The 24,075-nt window shown below is 33.3% G+C and overlaps 3 protein-coding genes across 4 annotated transcripts; 1 reads left to right on the top strand and 2 right to left on the bottom strand.

Moving 5' to 3' along the window:
• Positions 1-1,111: 1,111 nt before the first annotated feature.
• On the bottom strand, positions 1,112-9,903 carry LOC129899108 (glycerol-3-phosphate dehydrogenase SDP6, mitochondrial). Of its 2 annotated transcripts, XM_055973927.1 has the most exons (7): positions 9,475-9,903; positions 7,197-7,670; positions 5,921-6,252; positions 4,111-4,271; positions 2,994-3,252; positions 1,535-1,830; positions 1,112-1,451 (listed from the first exon to the last, which is right to left on the bottom strand). In XM_055973927.1, coding segments are annotated over exons 1-7 (1,887 nt in total). In that variant the 5' UTR covers positions 9,839-9,903; the 3' UTR covers positions 1,112-1,450. The 2 variants fall into 2 exon arrangements, with proteins under 2 accessions (XP_055829902.1, XP_055829910.1); XM_055973935.1 differs by lacking the exon at positions 1,112-1,451 and having other exon boundaries at positions 1,534-1,830.
• A 2,763-nt stretch (positions 9,904-12,666) lies between these two features.
• LOC129899101 (U-box domain-containing protein 14) lies at positions 12,667-16,333 on the bottom strand. The gene is made up of 4 exons (XM_055973913.1): positions 15,688-16,333; positions 14,703-14,819; positions 14,198-14,611; positions 12,667-14,077 (listed from the first exon to the last, which is right to left on the bottom strand). The coding sequence occupies exons 1-4, from the start codon at positions 15,958-15,960 to the stop codon at positions 13,007-13,009; spliced, it is 1,875 nt and encodes a 624-aa protein (XP_055829888.1). The 5' UTR covers positions 15,961-16,333; the 3' UTR covers positions 12,667-13,006.
• Positions 16,334-22,175: 5,842 nt separating this feature from the next.
• Positions 22,176-23,497, top strand: LOC129886261 (SKP1-like protein 1). Its single transcript, XM_055960865.1, has 2 exons — positions 22,176-22,456; positions 23,220-23,497. The coding sequence occupies exons 1-2, from the start codon at positions 22,192-22,194 to the stop codon at positions 23,495-23,497; spliced, it is 543 nt and encodes a 180-aa protein (XP_055816840.1). The 5' UTR covers positions 22,176-22,191.
• Positions 23,498-24,075: the final 578 nt, after the last annotated feature.

Genomic DNA, 24,075 nt, shown 5'->3' with positions numbered 1-24,075 from the left:
TTATGTTGTTATCTGCGGTGCGACTATACAAATATCAAGATCTACTATAGAAAATACTGGATTCCTCAAGACTAATCTTTCATCACCCATAACTTAGAAGTGTGTTTCCCTTTATGATACCTATTAGAATAAGCACAAAGCATTCCTTCTAATTAGGGGTGTACATGAATCGGGTTGGTTCCGATTTTTTACAAACCAAACCAAATCATTTGTGTCGGATTATTAAATTTATAAATCAAACCAAACCAATAAAAGTAGGGTTTTTCGATATCAATTTTTCTCGGGTTTTTCAGGTTTTTTCGGATTTTTCGAATTTTTTCGGGTTTCTTAAGTTTTTCATAATATCTAATAAAAAACACAGAGCAGTGCTTCTTAAAAAGAGTTCTAGTACAAAATATCAACAATGGAGGCAGAACACTGTTTGAAGTTTTAACTTTATAAGATGAGCTTTTTTTGTATATTATTTAGATGAGCTTCTCAAGTCCAAATCTAAATGTAAGAAAAAAAACAAAAATTATAAAAAAATTTAAAAAATTATTTATAAATTACATTTTAATAAATATTTTTATGTATAACATAATTTAAAAATAGTATATCTATAATCGGATCGATTTGGATTCGATTTGACTTTTTTTAGTTAAAACCAAACCAACCCTATAATGGTCGGGAGTTTTTTCCAAGCACCAAACCAAGTCAAACCAAACCACTAGTCAAATTTTTTTCCGATTTGGTTCGGTTTGTCGATTTGGTACAATTTATCGGTTTGCCCTGTACGGCCCTACTTCCAATACCAAAATGCCAATATTAGCATTGTTCAGCCATATTTTCTATGACAATGGTATCTCTCCCTACATTTCATGGGAAATATTAAATGAAACCACAAATTAAGTGCTTGAAATACCTATCCAATGAAATGCCTCAAAAACAAAAGAAAAAAAGACGAAGGATGGAGAGAATAAATAAATAAATAAAATTAAAACTCCCACACCATTGTAAACCAATGAATCAACAATATTGGAGTTCCCTCCGTATGCATGAAAGTTGAAGACCACAGAGTAACAGAGTAGAGGAAGAATAACTAGGCCTCAGAGGCGGCTCAGTCTCAAACAAGTTGAGGTCTGAAGAAATAACATTGATTGATACTTAATCAAATTAGTAATTATTACATCAGAGGGGGCAAATTTCCCGCCCTAGCCATAATCCAATAATTATAGGACGATCAAGAGAAATGATCTTTGCAACTGACCCAAAGAAAAAATGAACTATCTCTAAGAAACTTAGAAGCTTTGATAAAATAAGTCATTCTGCAGCTTTAATCCATATATAATGAATACAGGAAAAAGGTATGTGTAGTATTTCCGTCACTCTTCGTAACAAGAGCTGTCAGTTAACATGGAAGAATGTAAAAGCAGAACTCCGCGAATTGAAGATTGATATACAGCTTTATGAACCTAGAACAATGATGGAGGTAAATGTCAGAAACGGGAAATCCAACTCTAAAAGAACATGTTTCGTATTTGATTGAATAACTTACTAGTGCTTCCCATCATGGAATTGCGCATTTTTTGATGACTTGAAAGTTTCTAAAAATTCCTTTCCCTTGCGAAGTTCTTGTTTCTGCCTAGACTTGTCCCATTTGTGCTCTGCAGCCAGTATCTCTATTATTCGTGGCAGTGCCCGTTGTGCAGCATCAGTGTCAAGGAAGGCAAGACGACATCTTCTAGCTACAAAATCTACAGCGGATTCACAGTATTCTTCCCTAGCACAGTATGCAACCTCAGCTTCCAAGAAAGGGTATCCATGAGCCAGTCGTTTTCCCAGATTTTCATTCTGTAATTCATATCAATCAAATTAATCTGGAGTAGACATGAAAATCCCAGAAAATAGCTTCCTCACTAAATGACTTTTTAAGTGAAACATCAAGGAGCCGATTGAACAACTTTAGGATGAAGTACTTAGAAAAAACTCTTCTGGCAATAAATTGTGCAAAGAGAAAAAGTGTGTTCGAACATTTCTGAGCATTTCGAGTGCAGGAAAAAAACTTCTCTTTTGAAACACACTCAATTTTGTAAAGGGAAGCACTCAAAGCACATTATCAAAAAACAGTTTTTTGAAAAAGTAATTTGCACAAACTTCTTGGAACACCTTAAATGAACAAATTCTCGGGAATTTATTTTTTCAAGGTTATAAAATATCTTCCATGACACTCACCTTGGAAAGATGATGAAATCATATTGAGGGCCTGTGAATTCATGTACATTTTCGTAAAGTATTTTCAAAATGTGCTTGATAAATTATTGAGTAGGGTTTTTAAGCCAGTATGGTCAATCGATCTTGCATTTATCATGCATCCTATTCGACAAGTTCTGATTCCTATTGACAGTACAGGCATCTCAAACAGCAAAAGTTCTTACTCCAGTCTGTTACTACTATGACTCTTTCATAACATAGGAAGCTTGTATCAAAAATCAAAATTTACTCCACATGCAAGTGTTAATGAGAATGTATGTTAATTCAAAGTTGATATGCTCCTCAAAAACTAATGAATTTCAAGTTCAGAGGGACAGATATTCCTCCTCAAATCTACAGTCATGAATAGACACATCCCTGATTCTATTCAAAGCTTGGAGACCCATAAATATCAGTCAATGACAATAGAAATACTTGGTTCTTTATTGATTCCCAGAAACCTTAGACCTGACGTTTTCATGCAATCTACAACAAATAAGCAAAAAAAAAAAAGAAAGAAGAAACTTGTGCAGATACCAGAAACTGCAAAAACCACTTTAAACAAGTGTCTAGGTCAGCAAGCATGTTCTGCCAAACACCTTTCTATGATTATTTTTGTCCTCTTCATGTATTATAGAATAGATTGTATTACAATGAACTACCTTAAGAAGTACTTGACATAAAATGAATTAAGGTTAGTATAAAGACATATAGGCCAAGAACCAGAAGAAAAAGGAACAATTGGAACCAAGAAGAAAGTGAACCTGCGCAATAGCAGCCACCCGTTCAGCCAACGCACCATATGCATGAGATAGATGTTTAGCAGCAGCTGTATCCATTGCTCCTGGAACAACCTTCCCTGCATGTGACCTTTTCATGCGGACATATTGTTGAGCAAGCACCGTAAAAGATGCAGGATCCCATCCATCTGCACCTATAAGTTGTAGGTTGTATGTCAAGCATTTATTCGCTGGGTTCAATTTTCCAGATTTTATAGCCGCATCAACCGCATCTTCTGCCATGCTGAAATGGGTTAAAACATTAAAATCTTAATAAAGGAGACCAAAAAATTCTGGAGATATACACAAGATAACCAGATCTTGGACTGACTTTAACCTGACAACCTTGCACATTGACCTATGTGTTAAGTTGTTTAAAGGAAAGCTCCTAAGATAAAAAAAGTATGAAAGACCACAAACAGCTAGCCTAGTCAGTCTTCCTTGAAGAGAAAGATTAGGAGATGTTCCATTCAAAATTGCATTTGGATTTAGAACTTTTTTTTCGTTTGCAATAAATGGATTTTATTTGCTTTTTTCCAGAAAACAGTTGTGTTCAGATTCAGTTTTCCGGAAAATGCTTTTCGTTTTGTCTTTTAGAAAGTATAATTATACCTAGAAAACATTTTTTGAGGCTTTCATATGAGTGAAATTTTTTATATAAAAATCAAATTGATATCATTGATTTTACAATTCACAACAAGTTGTAAAAACTATTATATTCAATAAAAAGTTTATTAAACCCACTAAACATCTTTCAATGTCACAAAATGTATCTTCTAGTAGTGTATTTTATTGAAGAAAAGAAACAAAATTCTGAGTTTAGAGGAGAAAAGACTATGGTTCATATTGCAATTTGCAAGAGATGAAAAGGACGCCCAAAAGAAAAAAGGTTGACGCACTGTTTCTGGACCAAAAAGCACCCTCTCTGGTTCTTTTATAAAAAGTAGCCTAAGCTTCTTTCCATTTTCAACAGAACTGCACCACTACTAAAACAACTTGGGGCTGCTTTCTAAACAAACAGGCCTCTTTTCCATATTGAAATGGATCTTCATATCACAAGACAGCTAGCAGTACAACCATTAGTTCAGATATTATAAGTTACCTTCTATACGTAGTCCATTTTCCACCAGTAATTGTTACCAAGCCAGGATGATCTTCAGTGACAACATGATCTCTGGAGATGCTCGCCGTACTCTTTGCCTTGGGATCAATTGCTAAAGGGCGGATACCACTCCAAGCAGACAGGACATCAGTACGCCGTACCTAAATTTGAAATCTAACATCATTATTCTCCATAAGCAAGGAGGACACTATAGTGACACATAAGACAAGAAAAAACTGTTTAAACTGGAGTTTTGGTTGCCTTCATGAAAATAGGGTAACTAAAGATTAAAATACAGGATCTAGCCATCTTACAAATACTTAATGAAAAATAAGTAAACTGTTATAGGAATATCTGTGTATCACAAAACATGAACATTGCATTGACAACTTTGATGCTGCTCACTAAACAAGAAGCTCAAACAGAGGATAATATCATAAGCTACTGAGAAATTTAGATTCAAGTATCGAGCATAACTGTGTACGTAGGAAATTTATCCCCCTCACCATCAAGAGTGTCACCACATACAAAACTACTAACAAGAGAAGCTCCTATGACTCACGATAAAAAGGATGGAGTGTTCTAACTGCCAAGAAATTCATGATATGCCTTTTAAATTCATGTTATTCACGAAGGCCTTTTTCTTCTCTCTTTTTTTACTTTGACCTTTCTCCACCCCATCTCTCTCAATATTTTCCTAGGGTCAAACATTTTCCTTTTAAAATTTATGGTCCTCACACAATTTGTAGGCTACTATATCAATGGAGTTGTTGATATTATTCACTAAGTTTTCCTCATTCTGTCAATACAATCTTTTAACAGAAAAAAATATGAACCACAAGCCTACACATTACTCCAAGGGACTTAAAGCTCCGCTTCCATGAAGAAGTTTTGGAATCAAACAATAAAATCAAGAGACACCATCATCCACTGTAGGAAGTTGACATGCTTCACCAGATGAATAAGTGCAGTTCGACCACAGCGGTAGTACTACTACCATCTCACAGTAGTACTGCAATCTACTTGAGAGATTAACAATTTGCCTCACATAAGAAAGAGCAGATATATTGTTTTATCAAATATGAATTTGGCAAGTAATTCTTTCTGAAATATAGTTTAGATGACAAGAAGATTTTCCCCGGACCCTGCGCATAGCGGGAGCTTAAGTGCACCGGGCTGCCCTTTTATTACATAATCTACTTCAAATGTGTAAAGTAAAAAAAGTCTACAGTGAACATGCTGGATAGCAGTGATGCAATACGAGACCCCTTATGGGAAATGGTCCATGATCTATTCTTGGATTTAATACAATATACATCAAACTCTTGACTGTTTTTATAAGAACAATTTACATCAAACTCTGGCTTAACTGATTGTTTAGTCAAAAATCCAAGATATAACCTGTAAGCCACTAAATGGCTGAAAGATAACGTATTGAATATCTCCTAGTCATTTACTGGAATAGCTTAATAAATTTCACCTTCATCCAAAAACAAGAAATTTCAGCTTCGTTACATTGACTCCGTTCAATGAAAAAGCATGAAAACCAATTATGGGCTAATAGTTAGCTCTGCGAAAGTGATAGAGAAATATGCTATCAGGAAAGTAACATTTGAATTGAATATCAAGCCAAAACAGAGATCAAGAGGCAAAAAGATGTCACAACCTAGACTTTTGTTCCAGATGCCTAAAGAAGAACAATAATTATATGAATATTTGACTTACGGGGATTTATACTAGAGGCACTCTATGATATTAAGAGAAGGAAATAAAAATCAAGATTTCTATGAGTTCACCGTAATCAACACACCTTAATATTAAGATAATCAGAGATGGCATCCAAAATGAATTCGATCTCATTCTCATGAGGTTCTGGCAGCATCGTTATGCTGGTGTTTGAATCAGTGGTACCAGCTACTGTTCTACCCAACCATGGAAGCATAAAGACCACTCGGCCATCCTTAGTTTTAGGGACAATCAAGCCCATTCCGTCTGGAGAATAGTAATCAGGAAGTACAATATGTACACCACTACTGGGACAAATCATGGGTTTTGCATCTTTATCAGCCAACGTCCGTACAGAATCACAAAAAGGCCCAGCAGCGTTAACAACAACTTTTGCATATGCATCAAACTCTTTTCCTGTCAAAAAAAGAGTGAGAACTTAAAGGCAGATGAGTGAACACGAACAAAAGGAGCAAACCATTAAAAGTGAAATTAATAAATAGTACTAAAAGCATTTCTACTTGTCTAAAAGATGAACAGAGATTCATGCCAGAGTGACTTGCCTTTGTTGGATCAATGCTTGTTTAAAGTTGATATTCCCACAACTCTAAAAGATTTATGCCAATTTTGGAAATGTTTGTCAATTACATCTCTACACATAAATATTTTGACTCCACGAAACTATGGCAAGAACATTCAATATCCCATGAAGATATGACCAGATACATCTTTTGAAACATGATAACTCTAAGCCAATCAACTTGTAAAAATTATGTCCCAAGCATCAGGTTATGTGGTTGGTAATTAATTACCAATCTTTGATACTAGAGCAGCCTCTTCACTCATGAATCCACCCGTGGACCTCAACAAAAATATTTTAAGAGAAAGTTCAAATTTTTTGAAACCTCAGAAATCACTACACTTAGACCACAGGAGAAAGAAGAGATCAATAGCATCACGGTGATCCCGCATGTCACTGACAAACATTTCCAAAAAATGACAAAGGTTCAAAGATAAGCATAATAGATAATTGTACATACATGGAGATATATAATGGGACTTATAGGTACAAGTGATACCACACATGATATCTTTTATGGTCACCCGTCCCCTTTTTGTCGTCTTGAGTAACTTTCTGCCATGTTTAACTATAAATCTACTCTAATGGGAAGCTGAAGTGTCAGCACCTAACCTATTCAAATATTTATTGCTTTATGCACAGTGAAACTATAGTTTTTTTTTCCACAAATAGATATTGAAACTATATTTATCAACCTTAATCCTTCAACCAGGTTTACAAGCTAACTATAACCATGGAACTGAGTAGGAAAACAAATTCTACAATAAAATTCATGAAGTACCTGACAACTTATTCTGAATACGTGCACCAATTATTCTACCATCACCCTCATCTTTGAGAAGGGATACAACTTCTGCATGGTTAAGCACAGCTGCACCAGCCAAAGCAGCAGAGCATGCTAATGCAACATTGAGGCGTGAGTCGTTCATTTGTCCATCATAATATACCACAGTTCCCTTCAGAGTTTTATCTTTACCATTCCGTGCAAGGGTAGGAAACAATTCAACAGACTCTTGTGCAGAATAATACCTAGACAAATGCAGTAGGTGTCGCCCTGCGACCAAATCATACATTTTCAGGCCGGCCCAGTAGTAGATCGCGTCAAACCAATCAAAGCAAGGAGTCATGCACGGTAAAGCATGACAAAGGTGTGGAGCATTGTCAATGACCTGTTTACGCTCCTCAAGGGCATGGAAAACTAGATTTAACTGCCCATAATCTAAGTTGAAAACTGCTTTCTCCAAATAGCGAACTCCTGAAACATGGATCTTAGTATAAGCAGTTTGCACATCTTAGATATAAGAAGATAGCTATGACAAATGAAGGAAAACTTCATTAGAATATCTAACTACTCCCTCCGTTTCAATTTGATTGTATGTTTTGACTAGGCACACAGTTTAAGAAAGTAAAGAAGACTTTTGAATCTTGTAGTCTTAAATTAAAATTTAAAGATACGTAGAATTTACCAAAATTCCCTTTAATCCTATGGTCTTAAACATGCCACATGAAAAATTAGAATTAAAGAGTTAGCCAAAAATGGAAAGAGGCATTCTCTTTTAAACAGACTAAAAAGGAAGGTAAGACAAACAATTGAAACGGAGGGAGTATTAATTAAGAGGTGCCTCAATGAAGAAATCAAAAGACCCTCTAAAATTTCTCAGTGCAGCTATTCACATTATCTGAAGGGTCAAGTAAACTCCATTCTCAACCACTAAGCATCTAAGGTAGTATACAGAATAAAGATTTAGCCCGTCGAGCACTCACTGGCTATAGCATTGAAATCTTAGGAGTGGTCTTATAGAAGACAAAATAAGATAATTTCATGAGAGAATCTTAACTTTCTTCATTTTTTTTGCCTTTTCCCAATTCCCTGGTCGCGATGCAGACCTATTAATCTGGTAGTGTTAGGACTTCTGAAGGGCTAATGGCTAATGGCTAATGACTAATGAAAAATTGTGTGGAGACAAAGCGCCTATTGCAAAGGTTTTACAGATATTTTCCTGCGGCTGCGATAAATGTTTGAAGAATCTTATACCAAGCAGTGTCATTTGAAAAGAGTCTTGACTCTTCTTTCTAATCCCTCCTCATGTAGCCTGTTGATGAGAGATGCATGTGTATCCGAGTTCCAAAATCAACATTACAAAACAAATTCAGTTGGATATTACTGTAATAATTTTCTCACAAGGCCTTTCTCTTTAATCCGAATTTGCCTAGATATTGCCAACTCAGTCACGCACAAAAATAGATGCCTTGAGTAACAAGGTTCCTAACATCAAGATCCCTCATCATCAACGTTAGCTCCCAGAGTTTTTAGAAACATAGAGAAAAAGATTCTTAAGGAGAGTTTTCGTAAACCAGACAAAATCAATTTAAAGATTTCATTTTGAACTTGTTATTAGTGCCACAAACAAGCATACATAGGGTAACACTGCATAAATATGTGTCCCAAAACTAATGCTGCTTGCCTATTATAATGATACTACAAGATTCCCAATTTTAAAATTCCATCTTATATATTAAGTTGTCCTGAAACTATGTCCACTTTCATAAAAGGGAAAATAATGCTCCACACTCCTCAATCCCTTTTAATATCTTATTATCGAAAAGACAATTTTTGCCCTACTTTTATTTTTAAGAAATTCAAACTAAACAAAACTAGCCATTATCCTCATTTTAATCCTTAGACACCAGTTTTTTCAAAAAAGTTTCTAAGTTTTACCTCATCCCTCAGCTTGAATCCACTTTTATTACTTATTATTAACACAAAAATACTATGTATCAGCAAAAATTCCAATAGCTATTGCAGACATCATATAGGATATTAGTACTCGCATCAATCGGTAACTGCACCTCAATCACAAATCAGTTTTGATCAACTATATGAATCCTCTATATCCATAAACGGATTCCTCGTAATTCGACTGTTTTCACAGCTGACTGTGATCATCCTTTTACTTCAACGCTTTGAATTAACTTGAGGCTAGTAACCAAGACCACCTGTTATACAATCTCGTGAATGTACGTAACAAAGTTGATGAAAAATTTAAACGCTAACTAACCTCCATGAATTAGCTTAGTAGACCTTGAAGAAGTGCCAGATGCAAAATCCTCTCGCTCAACCAGTCCAACTCGAAGCCCACGCGTCGCAGCATCAAGAGCAACACCGCATCCCGTGGCACCGCCGCCAACAACAAGAATATCAAGAGGATTAACCAAACTAGATCCGATCAGAGCCGCTTCCTGAGTTTCTCGTGGTGGTACGACGGCGAAAGGATCAGCAATTTTCCGGCGAAAAGTGTCGAGTGCGGTGGACTTGTCGCCGCGGTCGTTTGATGAGAATGAAGGCTGCCGCACAATTGTGTATGCTCCGCCGGCTACGGCGGCGATCGCGCCGAGACGACGGAGGCGAATAGTGGTGGTCATATGGTGGTGTATAGGTAGAAGAACCCGAAGATGGAGGTAATGAGATTTTGAAGATTGAATCGTTTTGTACTTTTAAAAAAGTTGCATTGGGAATCGAAAAATGGTATGTGTGCCCTCTTAAATGACTAAAATGCCCTTCTGTGTAAAATTTCATAATTTTTGGTAATGTAAAGATTCATTCCATATATTATCAATACTATAATTATTTTGCTATAGCAATAAAAAAAAATTAGACAAATGATATTATTATAAAGATGTTTGATTATAGTTTAATTTGAGATAATATATGATTATTAACTTTACCATTTTATCAATTAATTTTATATGTAATTTACTTTATAAATAATTTGATTATATAAAAAAGAATTTATACGATCACTATATATTTTTTATTAATTGATAAATTTTCTAGTGTCTTTTATTTTCTTATGCTAAATGTTATAAGTGAACTTGTAAATCCTATTTAACTAGTATATATTAAGTCCAATTACAAATTTTACTTATTATGTCTATTAAATTTGTTATCATGTATATTTGTAAGTAATTTATTGAAATATATATAATAGCATAATTGATTAGGTTTTTCTTATCGTTTTATTTTGAAAAAAATGTATATTGTCAAGAAAAAAGGTGCATTCTTCATATATACTACTACTCAAAAATAATTATTTTTTTTTAGAAAATATAAATTCCATAAGCTTGGCATCCTTTCCATTATCTTACTTTACTTCTAAATATAGGTTTTATTGCTATATATGATAATGTTAAATTAGGAAAACTAACAAATATTCTCCAAGATTGACCAATTTTGTCATTATATGGTATAATAAGGACATAAAAGTAATTTAAAGCTAAATTATTGGAGGAGGATGGAGCAGTAATGGGTCAACATTCTCCACGGCTGCCGCGCAGAAAAGCATGGGCTCGTGACACGCACACCCACTACTTTTTTTTAAAGCGGGGCGACGTTCGGTATTCGATTGAGTATTTATTAAAGAAGGTTCGAATATGCAATCGAAATTTTGCCACAAGTCCAAATTATTTAAAATTTTGAATATAGATTCAACAAAAACTATGTTAAAGTTCACTATATTTATATGCAAATTTTCAAGTGATTTAGAGTTATGGAAAAAAATCTACTATTAAAGAAAGTTAAAATTTTAAAATTTTGAAGAAATTTTAAGTGTGTCTTGTTGGGTTAGGTTGAATTCGAGTTTAAAAGATATTGAGTTTTGATATCTAGCTCAAAGGTATATCACTATTGAAGTTTGAGGTGATTTTGTGAAAAATTGAAGAAGTTGAAAATTTGGAGTTCTTGGTGTTCCCGAAGAATATGAAGGTATATTTGATTCAAAACTACAATAGAAAAGTGTTAAAAATTGTTTGGGTGGTTTTGCTAAATTAGAGTTAAAAAATAATGGCATAAATGAGCATTTTCTCAAACGGCAATGACATAAATGAACCAGACTTTTTTTTCCTCAAAATTCAATGGCATATTTGAGCTTTTTCCCTTTATTAAATTATAAATCTAAATAATTTGATCTTCGATAATTAAAGGTAGATATTGTATATTAAATTTCTAAAATTTAATTCGATATGGTGAATGAAATTTCATTATGATAAATTCTGATTCAATTTGATAATTCGATTTTCTCAGATTTATGTACACCTTTACTTTTTAGTACTCTATTTTCAACCTCATAATTTTAATCAATGCCTTTCCGCCCCCCTAACTCAAGTATCTTGTGATCCTTCAATTCCTTGTATGACTCAAATTTGTACTTTTCAATTTGCTTCATTTTACTCTTTTTTTTATATAAAAAATAAAACAAAGTTTTATGTGTGGTGGATGGATTTTTTTTGAAAATATGTAATCCTGACTGAACTTTTTGATTTTTTATGTTTCCATTGAATGAAAATCTGAATCTAAATTGTTCACATTTTAATTCAGTGAATGTGTTTGCTTTTTGTTATACATAATCAATTACTTTCTCATAATATATGTGTTTGATTTATTTGGATTTAGTATTAAAGTTTTAAAATTATCGGGATGTACTTCCAACAAAGATGACCTTTTATAATTATTCTATCTATTAAGTATTATATTCATTCTATTTTATCTGTGTCGCTTTGGTTATTTGCATTATTCGTTATTTGCTTTTCCATATCGCTTTGAACTTCTTAGCCTTATTTGACCTCTTTGAGCCGAGGATCTCTCGAAAACAGCCGTCCTACTTTGGTAGAAGTAAGATCTGCATACACTTTACCCTCTCCAGACCCCACGTTGTAAAATTTCACTGAATTATTGTTGTTGCAAGTATTATATTCATTGCATAATCATCATCCCATAATCAAAAATTAATAGCCACCGTAAGTCCGTAACATAGTACAGCTATCATCGACAAACATCTTCACGGATCGTCAATATGACTAACTATCACCATCAACATCAACTACTATTATCAACAACCACCTCAATAACATTACATCAGTTATTATTATTGCTAGCTTTTGGAGAGTGTTTCATCAAACAAATAAATTGTAAATCATATATACAACTAATACATCATAGTGTAAATCATGATATTAGCAATATCAAAGTTATTAATGCATGCATTAGCATAATTAAAGACACAGTTGCCCCTTGAAAGTGTACAAAGCTAAAGCATGTGAAGGATATTTTTATAAGCAACCAATTTTTTCAGAAATTATGCAGTATTATTTTTATACACTCTACCAAACGACCATTTAGTGTTCAATCCATTACAAGAGTTACACACTACTCTACCATTTAGGTTGCTAAGGAAATACCTTCTGCCAAACGATCCTTAAGAACAACAAAGTTTTTTCTTCATTTCATCATCAAAAGTGGAAGTGACATTGCTTCCATAATCAAACACTAAAAGGAAAGTATAAACAACATTATACAGCTATAAACACTGATTTGAAAAACAAGCCTTTGCCTCTGGACCAAACTGTCAAAAATAAGTGAAAAATATACCTATAGAGAAAAAAATTGCTGACTTTATAAGGGATCTTTCTCGTCCGCGTGTCAGAAGCGCCTTAGAATGAAGTTGTCAGGTAGAATGAATCCTTCAAGATTCACACATTCTACAAAATTCCTCTTGAAAGCTGCAAAAGAAAGTCTCACAACAGCTTAATCTGGTGTCATGATTCAACTGGATCGACTCGCTGGAGAAGTTCCAAAACACTTCCGGCTTTCCTTTTAGCTCTATCTGTGCCATTCTCCGACAGTTCCTTCAGTACCTCTTCTGCTCCAAGATCCCTAGCGATCTTTAAGCTCTGTACGTCACCTGTACACAGAGACCACAGAATAGCTGCAGCATTTTCTCGGTTCCGAGGAGAACCTGTTCTTATTACCTCGACTAAGACGGGGATTGGCTCAGATTGACTAATAGCTGCCTTACCCTCCTGATGACTTGCAAGTATTGCCAATATAGCAAGTGCTTCATCCATCATTCCACCCCCGGGATCCTTGAGCAATCTCACCAGTGGTGGCACAATTCCTGCCCGTACTGCCCTCACCTTGTTTCCTTGATAGATTGAGAGGTTGAATATAGCAGTGGCAGCATCCTTCTTTCCCCTTGGAGTTCCTTGACAGAGCAAATCAATAAGCGCTGGTATAGCACCGGCTGCTCCTATTGCCACTTTGTTTTCATCAACTACTGATAAACTGAAAAGGGTAGCGGCTGCATTTTCCCTTGCTTCCATGCTTCCATTTCTTAGTACATCTACTATATCAGGTATAGCACCAGCATTTACGATAGTCCCCTTGTTACCTTCATTTATAGATAGGTTAAGAAGTGCGGTGACAGCATGCTCCTGAGTACGAGAATCTGATGATGATAGAAGTTCAACAAGTAGAGGAATTGCCCCGGCTCCAGCAATGCAGACTCTGTTATCAGCATTTCTTTTTGCCAGCAAACGGAGCTCACCAGCAGCTGCTCTTTGTTGCTCCGGATTACCATTAGCAAGTTTCTGTAACAACGCATCAATAGCAGCACGATCACAGTCCGAACCACCAGCTCCAGATCTTTTATTCCTACAAGTTCCTTGGCTTTTAGGCAGCTCAACACCATTATTCTCACACCACAAGGAGATCAGGCTCTTCAAAACGTAGTTTGGAGTCAACGCAGTGTGCAATAGTGTCTGCTGAGTCTTAGGGCAGGTCTTGTGTCCTGCATCCAGCCATTTTTGGATGCACGACCTTTCATAGGTCTGCACACGAAAAAAAATAGCAGACAGCAATTAATCTAAGCCAGTAATACGAGTAGCAATTGATTTAATCCTATAATACATCAAGGTAAAACTAACTATCAAGAAAACAAAGACACTAACTTGTCCGGTAGATACAATAACAGGATCTTTCATCAACTCAAGTGATATTGGACAGCGGAAGTCATCTGGAATGACGGGAGATCTGTGCTTAATCAAACTCTTGTCACCCTCGAGGGCATCCATTTCAGGATTCTCCGTCATTGCACAGTCCTTTAGCTTTCTTAGGAGGTATGCTATTGTTTCAAAACACTCTTCGGGATCTCCACCACTAGAAATGACCATGTCATGGATGGCAAGCGACTCCTTCTTTAGATCATTTATGGTCATGAGATGCAGCTTCTCAGACAACCGTTTGAAAATCATGGGGTCAGGATATTGTTCCCTTTGTGCCATAGCTAAATCCTTTTCAAGTTGCTCATCAGGTGACTCCATCTTTCCTTTGGCTCTTTTAAATTGAGCATGCACAAGTTCAATCTATATAAAACCAAACAATGTAAGGATTTTCAGTAAATGAGAATGAACATCAGGCATAACCATTAAAAGGACTGCTAGAAGGATGACATACTTGTTCTCGAACTTCCTCAGATAAATCAAGCTTATTGTAAGGAATGTAGCTTAGTGCATCTTCAATTTGCTCTGTTACATTTAGGAACCTTAATGATATGTTTTCAATCTGTAAAGCCTGCGAGACGAAAAACACAAGTAACCTTAGTAAAGATGAAGAAAAGAGAAAATGTCATTCATGATGATAATTTTCAGCACAGAGACACAACGAGCTTGATGATACCGTGCAAAAGTCATCCTCCGTGCAGTGTGTAAAGCTCGAGCAAAGAGCAACCACATAAGATTCATTTGACCCCTCAATGAAGTACAGATCAGGTATATATCTATCTTAAAAAAGGCAACTTGGTGCAGATTCCACATCTCAGAGAAACAAAAGTTATATTCATTCTAGATTTTCCTGCCTCTTAGAGTACTTAATGTGATTTCTGCTAAATAGCTCGTTTCCAACTAAGCTATATAAATTTCATAACAGAGGAAAAGAAAAGTTGAATATCACATGATCTTTCCATCAACCTAAAAATCAGCAGAACATATAGTGTAGTCCCACAAGTGGAGGTCTAGGGAGGACAGATTGTACGCACACCTTATCCATAAAGCTCGATACAGAACTGATTACTCCTACACCCAAAAATCTAAGAAACAACAACAACATACACAGTGTAGTCCCACGCATTAGAGGTCGGGGAGGATAGAGTGTATGCAGACCTAACCCCTAAAGCTCGATAGAGAACTGATTGCTCCTAAACCCAACATTGATTACTCCCAACAACATACACAGTGTATTTCCACAAAGTAGGGGTGTGGGGAGGCTTGAGTGTACGAAAACCTTACCCCTACCTCAGAGTTGTTTCCGGTATACCCTGGGCTCAAGGAAAAACAAATCAAAGCAATAACAAAAGTATGCTGAACAACAATTGGCATAAATCATGTAAGAGCGACAAAAACTAAATCAAAAGTCAAGAGAGATTAAACTAGCAAAACAATACCTGAAGAATCTTACTGCCTTCATTTATAGATTTGAGAAGCTCCAAAGCTGAACTAAGAGCAAGTCTCAACAACTCAAGCCCATGAACAACATCATCTCCAACCTCAACACCATCACTATCTTTCAAATCTTCAACTAAAGGACTCAAAAGCTTCACCCTTCTCACCAAATTACTGTACATCCTCTTACACACCGACCGACACTCCGGCAAACCAGAAACAACGTCGATTAATTCCATCAAGTGGTTAATTAAGTCCTCTTTCTGATGAACCATATACACAAAATGGATTCTTTAACCAAATTGGGGCAAAAAAGGAATTTTCGATCAAATTGAAAGAGACACCCAGTTGGAAAAATGGAATCTTTAATCAAATAAAGAGAGACCCAGTTGGAAAAATAGCAATGATTTGGCAAATCCTTGCTGGGTTGGGGTTGGTTGTTGAGTTGACTGGGTAAATCAGTGCTGATCTTCAGGGAAAATTATGAGAAAAAAACATAAGTTTTTGGGTTTGTGAGATAATTTCAAGCTCAAATAATTGATTGAAGTAAGAGAATCAACGGAGAAAATTCAAATCTCTCTGTATGTTCACATAAGGAAACTAAGCAGGTGAAGCTATGAAATGGAAAAAATTGATTTGTAGAGCTTATTAGTCATTTTTTAAAGGAGATTTTCTTAATTTATTTTTAGTTTTGGTAGATTTGACATATTTAATGATGACTAATAATGACAATAATATAGTATTAAGGAACTTATTTTCACACCATATCTTATATATATATATATATATATATATAGTATTTATTGTGCATCGATTATCACATTACTTTGTTATTTTTATTATTTTTTTATAGATTTTGCACCGCTCCTCGTTACTTGCTATTTTTTTCTACTGATTTTTTCTTCTTTGTACTTGGTATAATTGAGTACAGATCTTTCAAAAACAGTCTCTCTATCAGCAAAAAATAATAATAAGACCTGTATATACTCACTTTTTGAGACCCCACTTCTTCTTGTTGTCGTTCTTATTATCTATTACTTAATCATAATTAATCGATAGTATATATTATAGAAATAAATAATTGGTGTTGATAAATGTATTTATTGAATGATAATATATTTTTAATTAAAATTTATAGAATATAGTGGATTATTGTTATGTGTGAACTTGTAATTCAAGAAGTGGGGTAGAAAGAGGGAAAATACTTGCATATTGAATGGTCAATTTCTACATGAAATAAATTTCTAGCTGTTTTTTTTTTTTGGGAAATAATACCCTTCTACTTTGGATTATATATAGTCTCATTTCATTATTATTTTTTTGGTTTTTTTTTTTGGGTAATAGGAAGTTGATTTGAAGTTGCATTGGGAATATTTTAAAATAGGTCCACATAACACTAAACCAAAAATCAAATAAGTAGTACTATATAATATGTGATACTATGGTTTTTATTAATTAATTGGCCCTATAACTTTGTTACTTTTTATGTAATGACCATGAATATTCTTTGATCTATTTTTTTGTCCCAACACTTAGAAAATTTATTTGATCATACGTAGACAATCTAATATAGGAATAGAAGATTCAATGAGTAAATTCAGCGTGTTATTTGTTACAAATAAAAAACAAAATTTAAATTTAACTTACAAAAATTAATAGTTACTATCTAACGAACGACCCATTAAAGTTCACTAATTTGAATTTCACGTAAACTTAAAATTAGTACTTCTAACGTGCGATTAAATCTAAACTACTATTGACATTATCTTCTTCAAAATTTCACAAACTATTTGACCATAGGATTTTCACAGGAGGGATTGATTTAGAGGCAAGAACAATTAAGGGACTAATTATTATGTTTTAGTAGTATAGGATTTTAAGTTTTTTGTTTTTCCAAAAAAAAGTTTATCCTTTTATGGTGACTCGAAAAAACTTATGATAAGACAAGCAAATAAACAAAATATTAAGTCAATGTTTCTAATTATCAAAATAGATCAGGATTTTTTTTAAAAATAAAACATTATATTATGTAAAGGAAAATATTGTTCATAAATTTGATAATGATTATGATGTAATTAAGTATCAAAACAGTTCACTTAATTGTTGCTTAAAAGTAAGAAAAATCTTATACACATTAATAACACTATGCATTAGTTGTTGACTCTCTCAAGATGATTATAATAAAATTAAAAAAAATCAAATACTTAATAGAGCATAGAAGAAGTCCAATATAGTTTACTCCCTAACTCACAATAAATTAGTAATCTTTCTGACGTATACAAAAGGTTTTAATAAGTTCTGTGAATTTAGGGGTGGTGATGTTATGATTAATTACATGCAAAAGGATATATATTTTTTATCCCAGATTAATATTTATATTGGGATCTCGATTAATTGATTGTCTGTCACATAAGACACATCAAAGAGGAAGTCAAAATTTGTTTATCATGAATTTTTTTGCATCCTCAAATTTAAACGGTCGAAAATCTTTGATTAAAGATGAATGCTGAAAATAACTATTGAATCGGATCCACTCATAAAATAGAAAGGTGCTAATTTGCTTGTTAGTTTGTCCTTCTCCTTAATCCTAACTCTTTATATATAAATGCACCATTAAGGCCGTAGAAAAAGTGTGTGTCACTTTTTGTCCACTATAATAGATTGCTAGGGTTAACTATCTATAGAGGGGAAAATGCTTAGAATTTTATGAGGATATGTAGGTCGTGGACAAAGAAAATTCATCAATTCATTTTTGTGAAGATTCCTGATGATCAGTGATACAAGCCGTAGCTGCTGCAGATCCGTTTCTGCTAAGGAAAAACTCGCACATAAGTCTCCTAACTAGCGTATACTATAATATTAGAGAAATCATATTTATCCTCGTCAATCCTCAATATCAGGGGTGAAGCTAGAATCTCAAATACGAATTTAGTCGAACCATACCGTTTTTGCTCAAATAATGTAGTTACGTTAAAAAATTTGTTATAAAATATATATAAATATTAAATTTAAAATCTTGTTATTATCACTTGAAGTTATTCTTAAATAAAAGATATATAAAATTAAAATATTAGCTCCGTATAATCATAATGTTTTTCTTCCTTTAGATCAACTTAGTATTACTTCTAAAATAAAGTAGGGTCTATTGCATTTTACCACACTAAGAAATTAAGGAGACATATTGAATTGCACAAGGAGATGAACTATTTTGACTCTCAACAACTTGATGAAAACTTTGATTGAGTTTTATACAATTTTTTTTGTTTGTTAAGAAAATGCAGAAAATTCTCAAACATGTTAAATCAAAGCAATATGCTAACAATAATCTTTTTATATATATATATATATATATATAAAAGTCTGATGAATTGAATGGTATGTACACAATTTTATCTAGTTTTAATTTATTCATATGTTATGAAAATTGAGAGACTATTTCCATATTTGAGAAAGTCAAGTTCATCAAATTTGATTGAAAGTTGGTCAATATTTTTAAAGCTTCATCAAATTTGATTGAAAAGTTAGTCAATATTATTAGTTGGATGTCGATTTGACATATTATTTCATTTAGTTAAATTTATTGGAGTACTGTTAAAGATAGAAAATGAACTTTGAAATTAATATATATTATATATATTTTTACACAATATGAGCCTCTCATAATTAGTATACATGGAAAACAATTACCAACATCTAATTAACTTAGCAAAATGATATTTCATGATTTATACTTTTAACATCAAGCCAATAAATTTATGATATGCGTTATATATGTACATTTTTAATTATGCTCTATGTGACATCGGCAATACCACAGTCCACAAAGCAAAAGGACTAGCTTGTGTTTCATGAGCTGGGGCCATCACGATTCAAATGTCATGCGTAAATTATGTTCATCAATTAAATTTGTTCTATAGTCATGCGTTTTATAATTTGATTAAAATTTTAATTTTGAGCACTCTAAAATTCAATTTGTATATATTTACTTGTAATTATATTTGATGTTTATACCAAATTAATTAACTTATTACATTTACCTAATTCATTAAATCAATTACATGTGATTAAGTGATAGAAGCAATGTGCAAATGCATGTCATACATCAATTTATCTTTGCATAACCAGGTGGAAGTGAGTTTATATCACAATATTATGGTATGTTTTCTTAAGGTGGGTTTGGGGGGGGGCGGACAAAATGGCATTTCTTGGCTATTGATTTTGTTTTAAGATCATAAAATCACCAAATAATTATTTTTACCTTAATTTTAAACATAGTTTTACTAATTAATATGATTTAACATAAATATCAAGTGTTTAAATATTTATGACTCAAACACGTACACATGTCTTCTTAGAAATGAAGCTAAGTTATTGGTAATTACGAAAGTAAAAATTCTGTTAAGGAATCCAAAATATAAAAATAGTAAATACATAAAGAAGTTAAAAGAAATGTAACATATACTATGAATACTTAAAAAGATAATTTTAGTCATAAATGTACAATATATAGTTTTTTCGAATTATGACAAAAACAAGGAAAGGCTGACTTGGCAAAGAGTGGCTGGGAGAATTGGTCAAAATGGGGAGCATGAAACATGATGCGTTTTAGACAGTTGGCATATTTACATTGACATGTCTGCCGGCATGCCCAATGCCTTTGATTACTCCTATTGTTATGTTATTGTCATTAATAGTTATTATAATCTTTTTAAAAAATATATGAATAGGGGAAATAATCCCTACCAACTATACTTTGAATAGAAAAAAGACCTTACAAAGATTATGTTTGGAGACGGATCTTAGAATTTAAAAGCTTCAAGTTAAGAAGGAATAAAATAGATTTCGCGCGGAGAGTATTGTAAATTTAATTAAGTAAAATATGAAGTGGATATGAAAGTGGAGATTGATGCACAAGTCTTAACTAAGAGAGGAAGTTTCACGTAGAGATAATAAATAGGCAAATTGGAAGTGTTATATTATTTCATACACTAATTTTGTAACCTCTAGATTTAAGTATCTTGGTCAATAATATGATGAGAAAATTGAAGATGATTTTGCATAAGGCATTGGAGCGGAGTCAGTGAAATAGAGGCTCGCCTCTGAGATAATGTGCCATAAAAACGTATCACTAAGACTTAAAGGTAAGTTTTTTTTACAGAATACGTAGTGGTTAGACCAACATTATATTGTTGTATGGGACATAATGTTGGACATTCAAGAACGCCCACGTTCAGAAGATAAATGTAGCGAAGATGAGAATGCTCAAGTGGATGGGTGGACTTACAATGAGAGATATGATTAGGAAAGAAGTTACAAGGTGCAAGCTGTATGTGACCTCTGTAGAAGAAGATGAGAGAGGTAAGATTGAGATGGTTCGTCCATGTAAAAAGGAGGTGCACGGATGCGCTAGTAAGAAGGTGTGAGGAGTTAGCTCAATAGTTAGGAGAGTTAGACGTAGAGGTACGTAGGCCAAAAAATAATTAGAGAAACGTGAATAGATATGATATGACATAACTACAGTGTATTGAGGACACGATTCTAGATAAAATTATATGAAGTTCGAGAATTAAGGTAGAAGGAGATTAGGTAATCGAGAATCCTCGTCCCTTATTTGGAAACGGTAGGAAGCTAGCCTCCTCCTTTCCACTTTATTATTTAGTAGCCGTGTATTATCTTGTTCTTCCATGTATCTACAATTTTGTTCCTTTCTTATTTTGTTTCTTGCTTTTTTATTGACATATATATCTTACAAATTCGATTCAATTTTTTTTTGGAGCTGAGAATCTATTGAAAATAATCTCTCTATTTAAATATGATTTGTATACAAGATCTCATCACTTCACTTATAGAACTACACTATATACTTATGTTCTTGTTATTGTTGTTGTAATATTTTGTGTTTATAAAATTAAAATACTATTTATAAAGAAGATTTCAAGAAACTTTTAAATTTGGGAACATTGCATATTTGATAATTGATACTCCCTCTATTTTTCGGCATTTGATTGGGCATATAATTTTTAAAAGAAGTATATTTTTTAAAAAAGAAAATTTGTGGTTTAAAGTCATAAATATATATTTGATTATAAATTTATTTTATTAAAAATAAATAGAAAGTTTAAAGCATGACTTACATTTCTGATTTATTTTTTTGTGGTCAAAAGTAGAAGATGTGTTTTGTGTTCTTGACAAGCTCTTGAACAAATTAATAAAAAATTGACTCTGGCAAAACAAAATATAACAAATAAAAGTGAACAAAGTTAGAAAGTCCTCTTGTATCCGCTATTCATGATTGACAAACCATTTTAATTTTTTTCAGACCAAATAAGAATTATTCTTTTCGGAAATTCGTTACATTTTCAATCCCAAATTTTAACACTGATCCATTTATTTCGGACACTTTTAACCTCAATAAATACCCCCAATTGAAAAAAAAAATTACAAATACACAAACACTATTTCAATTTTATTTTATTTTTTTGGTGAAAAATCTCGAAATTTTAACAATGGCAGAATCCGAAGACAAGAAGAAAATTGTGACATTAAAATCGAACGACGATAAGGAATTTGAAGTTGAAGAAGCAGCAGTTATTCAATCGGAAATGATTAAGAATATGATCGAAGATGGATGTGCAACGAGTGTAATTCCCCTACCAAATATCGATAGTAAAACATTAACTAAGGTAATTGAGTATCTCAATAAGCATATTACTAAAAACGAGGACGAGGATGAGGAGGAGAAGGATGATAATGGAAAGGCCGTAGAAACAGGTGAGTAATAAGAGTGTGATATATGGATGAGTCAGGTCAAATCTAATAGTTGAAAAATAATCATCTTCATGATTCACATAAATCACTTAGTGGGAAATAAAAAAAGAAATGCAATAAATAACTAATAATCCTGGTATATAGAAGAAAGAAATTTAACTATTATGCTTTTCTCCGACGAGTTGTATAGTTTTACCATTTTATTGATTAGTGGAGTTTCAGATTTCACTAGTGAAGTTTGACAAAGTTATTTTTAAAAGACAGAGCTGAAAAATGACCAATAGGGCTATTTTTACGGTATTAAAACATGTCATTTACTTTAATACTCAATTAAAATTTGCTTAGACCAATATCGGTTAGATCAAATAACGGATCATAACTCAAGTTGTCCAACATGACCAAATATCTCTTGAGCTTTGGTTGGATTTTGACTTGTTGTATTATATGTTTTGACCCGATATTTTGATAGGTTTTTTTGTTGCTACGTTAGACTGAGAGCAGTATTTGAGGACTCAGGCCTGAGAATAGGCTCATTATATTTGAGATTTGACCTTAAGTAATTGAGCATGAGAACCAAATGTATCGAATGATTCATGTTTGGTTCGTGAAGGGATGATGGAATTTAGGGAAGGGATGGTACATCAATTTACCTTCATCAAGTAATTTATCAGATAATCGAAAATAGAGGATCTTGATACTTAAATACTAATCAAAATAGAGGATCTTGAAATGTCATACATGGATTGATTTTTACTACCTCTAGCAGCTGAGGAAGACGATCTCAAGGAGTTCGATGAGCAATTCGTGAGTGTGGATTGGGAAGAGCTCTTCGACATCATAATGGCAGCGAATTACTTAAACATTAATGAGTTGATGGAGTTGTGTTGTCAATCTGCAGCTGATAGGCTGAAGAACAAGAGTGTTAGAGCTGTTCGCGAGATGTTAAAGATTACGAATGATCTCACTGAAGAAGAAGAGAAGGAGATTATCAACAATGCTCCGTGGGCATTTGAAGGTCCTGAGATTGATGATACCGTCAACTAGGTTATAGTAAATCATATCGTTATTAATATGCAATAGGTAGTCGAGGTGTGTGTAAGCTGGTTTAGTTCTTTTACTTTGCTTGTTGTTATTCATGGTGTTTGAGTGTATTTTGCACTGTTGAATAATTGAGTTATTTGTTTCTTTGGCTCTAATTAGTTTGTGTTTATGTATTTTTTCAATTTTGATGGTCTTTTCATTATGCAATTTTAGCCTATGACATTGAAGATTATATGTATGTGTCGTCTAATAGTGGCAAAATAAAGATTTTCACTAAGAAATATAATATCAACTAGACGTAGATAAACATAATTTTGATCTTATATATACAGTGCACTCCTTTAACTCTGTCCATGTCGTCGATAATTTCTTCTTTCTTTCTCTTTGCTTTTTTTTTTTTGGATATTGAATCTCATGATACTGCTCATGTATTAGAAATAATGTTGCTCTGACTTTTCAAAAAATGTCCTTTTTTGCTTATTGAATCCTTTAATAATAGTGCATTTTTTGAAGATCCAAAATGGACGTGGGCAACAATTTTAAAAAATCCGAGCAATATGGATTAGAAGAACATTTTTGTA

This window comes from Solanum dulcamara, chromosome 1 (assembly GCF_947179165.1).
Source record: "Solanum dulcamara chromosome 1, daSolDulc1.2, whole genome shotgun sequence".
Lineage (NCBI taxonomy): Eukaryota > Viridiplantae > Streptophyta > Magnoliopsida > Solanales > Solanaceae > Solanum > Solanum dulcamara.
The sequence above is the reverse complement of the archived record's forward strand: the minus strand, read 5'-3'. Positions and strand labels throughout refer to the sequence as shown.